Genomic DNA, 7,254 nt, shown 5'->3' on the forward strand with positions numbered 1-7,254 from the left:
AGGGGTCCGGAGGTTGGGTGGTCACCCATGAACGGGCACAGGAGAGGACTGAGGGCTGGAAATGAGGTGCCTGCTGATGGCCAGGCCCATTAAGAGTGTGGGGAGTCAGTCTGGCTAGATACGGCCCTCATCCTGTGGACAGCCCCTTCTAAGGAGCTGCACCCTTCTAAGGGGGTGAGGCTGGAAAGTGACCACTCCACAGCATCTTCCTCTTCACGGCAAATGAACATTCGCACACGCTCCAAGATTGGGCAACCATAAGTCTAGGAGCGAGTGGAAGCCAGATGTTCAGCAAGACACTTTGGAGGCAGCAGCTGGAGGGAGACTCCACTACAGGTCATCCCATGGCCCATAGCTTGTCCTCGTCCTTATTATCCGTCTGCAGCATGACCTCAATATATGGTTACAAGGCGTGGACTCACATGCATTTACTTTCTGAATAACCTAGAATTAAAACCAAAACCATGTTTCCCTTCAGACCTGGAAGTGCCTATCAATCAAAGCCCAGGAGACACTCCTGCCATAGGGCCACTCTCTGTCCCCTCTGCTCGGCCTCACCCACCAGGATTGGCTCCCGATTGGGTTCCCCCACCTGCTGCCCGAGTCCTCTATGAACCAAGAAGGCAGGAGATGACCTGAGGAGGGGGCTCAACACACCAGAGGCCCAGAAATGCACCTGGGTGGGTCTTCCTGTCTCCAGATAATATCTGCCCAAAGACACCTGAGAGCAGCATGCATCCAAACACAATGTGGAGCTCACACTGGAACATCCCAGGGCTGGACAGGGATGAAGGGGGCAGAGATGGCCCTGCTGGACACCCAGCAGCTGGGGCTTTCCAGAGTCTCACTGCTCAGTGTTGCTGGGGTTGTGACTTGTGCCTCCAGGAACCTTTTCCCACCTCCCTTGTTTGATCCTTCCAGGTCTCAAAACTGAATGCACACAGCATCAGTCACACTCAGTGACACACCAGCTCAGGGATCACAGCGTGCGCAGGCCCACTCTGCCCAAGGCTCCCATGGGCTGACTGGATTAGCCCCTTGCCTGCCCTTTCCCTCCTGTCCTGGCCCCCAAGCGTGGAGGAGCTCTTGGAAAGTGACCAGTTGGCAATGAGACACTGTGTGACCCACACACTGTCTCAAGGGCAACATTCTGCCCACTGTCACACCCCGCCATCCTCAAACATCCTGTGGTGTGTCGGATGGGGCTGGCCACCTGTGGGTGACTGTCAGGGTCAGCTGAACCCGGTGGGTGGGTGGGTGAGTGAACTCCACCCTCTGCCCTCTTGATTCCTGCAAGCACCTGCCGGCAGAGCCATCTAACCTCATGCCCGGGCCCTTCTGGACCTCTGCCCTAACCTGCTTTGCCTGCCTGGTCTTGCACACGTTGGTCATCCGTCTGGATGCCTTGAGGCCCCTGTCCCCTGCTGCCAGGATCCTGGGGTGGTGTCTGCTGTGTCACACACTGGCTCCCTTCTACGCCTAACCCACTTCTTCCTGGGGGCTTCGTTTGTGCCCTGGGAAGCCAGGCGGCCACTGCTCCCCAAACCCACCAGCATCCTGTCACCTGGCTCCCGCCCACCCAGAGCATCCTACAGCCCCCCACTGAGGGTCCCTTCCCTGCCCATTCCCCAATGTTAACCCGGCCATCATCGCCCCTCCCATCCCAGCAGAGGAGGGACTCAGGGGGAACATCCATGAAATTTATTGCATCAAACATTTGCTGAAACCATGGAAGAGAAGGGGATGACATCACAGACAGGAACTACCCGCGACCACCTGAGACCACAGGTCCCGGGCTCCTGACGAGGTTCCTCATTTGTCCCCCACCCCGGGGCCTTCCTGCCACGTTCTCCTTTCCTGAGGGCCCCAGATCTGCCTCTTGCCAGGACCGTGGCCTCCAGCAATGCCCAGTCACTTTAGGGAAGAGCCCTTCCCAGGGACAAACCGCTGTGAGTTGGTCCTGCCCTATGGATGCACAGGACAGTCACAGGACACTGGAAAGAACAGCAGGGAACACCCCACCAAGCTGAAGAAACTGAGTCACAGGTAACAACAGGAGTGGAACATCAAAACACAGCCTCCCCTCCCCATCTCTGCTCCAGTTCTTTCTAGCTGAGGCCGAAGTCATGGTCTCGGAGTGAGCATCAGCCACTCGCTTGCCATCTACCCTTTCTTTGGGCACCTGGGACAGAATGGTCTCAAGGTTTCTGGGGAGGGACTGCTCAGAAAAGAACTCACACATGTCTACTAGAACAGTCCAAAGGCAGCTGGCCTTGATCTACACTGAGAAAGCAGAGGTTGAGCTCACAACACTGGACAGGAGTGAGCAGAGCCTTGGGTGGCACGGAAGCTCACAGCACGTGCCCGGGTGTGGAGGTGTCTGACCGGGTGGGCCAGGACTGCCACCAGGGTTGACACACACACTTTGCACAGGAAGGTTGGCTAGTGTGGGGGTGGCTACTTGCTTGACAGCCAGGTCACTTAAAGGGCTTGCAGATAAGGGTGGGCTTCCCAGGACAGGGAGCAGCCTGCCCAGGAATGCAGGATGGGATGGGGTGGGGTCTCCCTGCTGGGAGAGCCAAGCAGCTGGCACCCTTCAGGTGGCCTCTTTCCCTCTGACTTGTCTCCCAGTCTTGTGTGAGAGGCAGATGTCTTCGGGAGCCCTCATCTAGGCCAGGGCTGGCCCCCTAGGGGCGTTTCCAGGTAGGCTGCCTGACTCGGCAAGGTCTGGAGCTGAGACTGGGGTTGATGTGCCATGGGGCAAGACACTTGTCTCTGCCCCATTTGATGGAAATAGTGGTCATTCTGGACACTTAGAGGGGCTGGGGATGATGGTGGCCCTGGGGACACAGGGGTTTGTTTTGGAGCGGTAGCCCCGGCCCCGCCTCCTTCGTCTTCCAGGGCTCTGTTGCCTGGGAGGAGAGGCATTCTGAGACTATTTGCCTAGAAAGGACTCGGAGTGACTCCTCTCCCCTGCCCCATCCTCGTTTCCCGACTCCTCCAGGATGGCCTGGAGCTCCTCCAGTGTGGGCTCCTCAGTGGCCTCCTGCTCTCCTGCCCTGGTGAGGCTCTCCAGCCCCCAGCCAGGCACCCCTGGGCCTTCCTCAGAAGCCCTGCCCATCTGGGCTGCGGTGGGGCCTCCAGGAGCCTCTGTGGAACCTGCCTGGCTTAGGCCTGCAGAGGCAGAAGCATTGTCTCCTTCCTGGGTGGCAGGGGAGACCTTGGCCTCTTCCGTGCCAGTGCCAGCGCCTGCCTTTGTGGCAGCATCAGCAGCAGGGGTAGCCTCAGCGGGGTGCTCAGGGTCAGGAGCAGGCTCACCGGCATCTTCATTGGCAGGGGAGGCCTGGGAGGTCTCATCAATGGCAGAGGCAGGTTCAGCATCAGCTGCCTGGGCGGCAGCCAGCCCACCAATGTGCGCTTGGGCTCCTTCCTCTCTTCGGGACTGCTCATTCCTAGCCAGGGCCGCCTCCCATACCTCAGTCTCCCGGACAAGCCGCAGCAGCCCCACGAAGCCAGGCAGCCTCCTCTCCAGCTGCATCCTCCTCAGGTTGTTCTGGAGTATCTGGTTCGGCCGGGCCCGCATCAGCACCTGCCGGGCTCGCAGCTGGTCTGCGATAGCTCGGTGGATCGCTCCCTTCTCCCTGGCCATCTGCAGCAGGCCTTCCAGGCGCATCACGTAGGCAAAGAGAGTCTCCCGAGGCCGCTGGGAGCAAGTCAGGAACTTCAGCCTCGCGGACACCTTGGTGTCCTTGTTCCCAAACGCCTGCACGAGCGTGGCCAGGCAGTCCTGTGCAGGGGTGTCCGGATGTTCTTCCAGGAGCCCGCACATGAGATCCAGGGCGGGGCCGCTCAAGCTCTCCACCAGCCTCCTCCTCCTCTCCCTCTCTGATATGTGGCGCCACAGGTACAGCATGTCATTGGCATGGTCCAGCCAGCTCTCGAAGGACTCTGCCTCACGGCCTGGCTCTTGCGTCCCTGAAAAGGTTCTCAGTTCCTGGTAGGCCATGGTTTCCAGTACAGGCTGCAGGGCCTGGCTCCACTGCCGGCTCCATCCTCCTGCCCCAAGTGTCCCTCCTGCTGCCTCAAAGGCGCCTTCCTCCCCTGCAGTCCCTGCCTCCCCTGCAGCTCCTGCCACACCCACAGCTCCTATAACACCCGCAAATCCCATGTCACCTGCAGCTCCCTCCTCATCTGACACTCTGGCCTCACCTGCACCTTCTGTCTCACCTGCAGTTCCTGCCTCATTTTCACCTTCTGCCTCAGCAGAAGTTTCTTCTTCATCTACAGACCCTCCATCCCCTGTAGCTACTGTATCACCTACAGCATCTGCCTGACAAGAAGCTCCTTCCTGAACTGAAACTTCTGCCACAAGTGGTATTTCTTTATCACCTAAATCTCTGTCACCTGTGTCTCCTACTTTGCCTGTGACTTCTTCCACAGCTTCAGCTCCTGCCTCTCCTGCCTCTCCTTGCTTATCTGCAGTTCTTTCATCTGCAGCACCTGTTGGTCCTGCCTCACCCACAGTCCCAAACTCTCTTTCAGCTCCTTCCTCTCCAGATGTTCCTTCCTGAAATGAAACTCCTGTCACACTTGGTAATCCTTTCTCACCTAAGACTTCCTTGCTTGTGTCTATTGCCTCAACTCCAGTATCTTCCTTTTTCTCAGCTCCTTCCTCACCCGTACCTTCTGCCTCACCTTCAGTTCCTTCCTCACCTGCAACTCCTGCCTCACCTGCTGCTCCTTCTTTGCCTGCAGGTCCTTTCTCATCTGGACCTTCTTCTTCATTGGAAAGTATATCTTGAACTGCAGCCCCTGCCTCACCTGCAGCTTCTGCTTCACCTACAGCTCCTTCTTCATCTGCAGATTCGTTTTCTCCTGTAGCTTCTTCTTCACTTCCAAGTCTTTTGTCACTTGCAGCTCCAGAAGCTCGTTCATCAGCTGAATTTCCTAACTGAATTGTACCCCCTGCCACAAGTGCTATTGCTTTCTGATCTATGGCCTCTTTGCCTGTGTCTTCTACCTTACCTGCACTTACTTTCTCTCGTGCAACTCCTGGCTCACCTGCAGTTCCTTCCTCACCTGAAACTCCTTTCTCAATACACTCTCCCGCCTTGCCTACTGCTCCTTCCTTGCCTGCAGGACCTTTCTTATTTGCATCCCCTGTCTCCCCTGCATCTCCTGCCTCACCAGCAGCTCCTGTTTCAATTGCAAGTCCTTTCTCACCTGAATGTCCTGCCCCACCTGCAGCTCCTGCCTCATCTGCAGATCCTTTCTCAGCTGCTTCACCTGAATCTCCTACCTCCCAGGTATCACCTGCCTCCTCTGGCGCTCCTGCCTCACTTGCAGGTCCTTTCTCACCTGATTCCCCTGCCTCCACTGAGGATCCTTCCCCACGTGCAGCTCCTCCCTCACTTGAAATTCTTTTCTCACCTGTAGCTCCTACCTCTCCAACTGCTCCTTCCTTGCCTGCAGGTCCTTTCTCACTTGCATTCCCTATCTTTCCTGCATCTCCTGCCTCACCAGCAGCTCCTGTTTCACTTGCAGGTCCTTTCTCACCTGAATCCCCGGCCTCACCTGCAGCTCCGGATTCACCCACAGGTTCTTTCTCATCTGCTTCACCTGTAACTCCTTCCCCCCCTGTATCACCTGCCTCACCTGCAGTTCCTTCCTCACCTGTAGCTCCTGCCTGGACTACTGCTCCTTCCTTGCCTGCAAGTCCTTGCTCACCTTCATCCCACGTCTCCCCTGCATCTCCTGCCTCACCAGCAGCTCCTGTTTCACTTGCAGGTCCTTTCTCACCTGATTCCCCTGCCTCACCTGCAGCTCCAGCCTCACCTACAGCTCTGCACTCACCTGCCTCACGTGTAGGTCCTTCCTCCTCTGCATCACCTGCCTGCCCTGAAACACCTGCCTCACCTGTAGCGCCTTCCTCCCCTGCATCACCTGCCTCCCCTGGAGCTCCTGCCTCACCTGCAGGACCTTTCTCACCAGATTCTTCTGCCTCCCCTGCAGCGCCTTCCTCCCCTGAAAGTTCTTTCTCACCTGTAGCTCCTGCCTTTCCCATAGGTGGTCCTTTCACACTTGCATCCCCTGTCAACCCAGCATCACCTGCAGCTCCTGTTTCACTTGCAGGTCCTTTCTCACCTGCAGCTCCTGCTTCACCTGCAGCTCCTGCCTCACCTGCCTCACGTGTAGCTCCTTCCTCCCCTGCATCACCAGCAAGCCCTTTCTCAACTGATTCTCCTGCCTCCCCTGCCCCACCTGCACCTCCTGCAGCTCCTTCCACACCTGCTGATAGTTCCTCAACCGAACCTCCTGGTACGTATGGTATTCCATTCTCACCTGTGGCATCCTGACCCGTGCCTCCTCCCTCACCTGTAGCCCCTGTCTCACCCACAGCCCCTGCCACTGCTTGGCCCTGGGGCTGAGCAGGGAAATCGGGGCTGTCCTGTAACTCAGCATCGGGGGCCTGGGGCAGGAAGATCACAGTCCACGGACCCCCATGGCCTGGTATCTGTCGGGGGATCAAGCTTCGGTTTAAATATTCAGCAAACTCCACCAAAGCGACTCTGGCCCCGAGTTCCTTTCTGAACATCTTGCCCAGCACTCGGTACCTGCCCACGGGCCACAGGGCAGCCTGCACCGCCTCCTGGAATGCATCTTCCGGGCAGTCTTCAGGGATGCCCAGGATGAGCAGTGAGCGCTGCTCATTGGCGCCCATCCACCTGCACCAGTCCTGCAGCATAGCCCGCGCCATGGCGGTGCACTTGGGGGAAGGGGGCATGATCGGACAAGGTTGTGAGCTGACTGTCGCAGTCTCTGTGGTGCCCTGTGGGTGCAAAGAGGGAAAAGGGATGTTGGTACCAGACAGCCCAGTCGTGTCCCCCACCGTTGTCCTCTACACTGCGGGGGCCAGAAGCTCCCCCACCTCCCTACTTTGTTTGGTTTTAAGGACGGGTTTAAATAACAAATTAGATACAGTACTAGTCCTACATTCTACTTTACCTAGTGGCAGTTTAGTAAGTTGCTTTTGGCCCCGCCCCCAAGGAATTCCCAAGTTTCTAAGTTCTCAAAATTTTTGTATAAATTTGTACTTAATATTTCTTCATTATTTCTTCATGTGTCTATGACCTTCATAATTACTCCCCCCTTGCTTCCTGAAAGTGGAGATCAGTGCTTGTTCTCTTTTGTCTTGATCAGTGCTGTTAGAGTTGATCAATATTGTTACTCTTTGAAAAAGAACCAACATCTGTG

The 7,254-nt window shown here is 56.9% G+C and overlaps 1 protein-coding gene across 1 annotated transcript; it reads right to left on the reverse strand.

The window, feature by feature from the left end:
• Positions 1–1,686: 1,686 nt before the first annotated feature.
• LOC141419829 (uncharacterized) lies at positions 1,687–6,757 on the reverse strand. Its single transcript, XM_074063577.1, has one exon. It carries the CDS (start codon positions 6,755–6,757, stop codon positions 2,936–2,938), a length of 3,822 nt encoding a protein of 1,273 aa, XP_073919678.1. The 3' UTR covers positions 1,687–2,935.
• Positions 6,758–7,254: the final 497 nt, after the last annotated feature.

The sequence above is a fragment of the Castor canadensis genome, chromosome X (assembly GCF_047511655.1).
Source record: "Castor canadensis chromosome X, mCasCan1.hap1v2, whole genome shotgun sequence".
Classification (NCBI taxonomy): domain Eukaryota; kingdom Metazoa; phylum Chordata; class Mammalia; order Rodentia; family Castoridae; genus Castor; species Castor canadensis.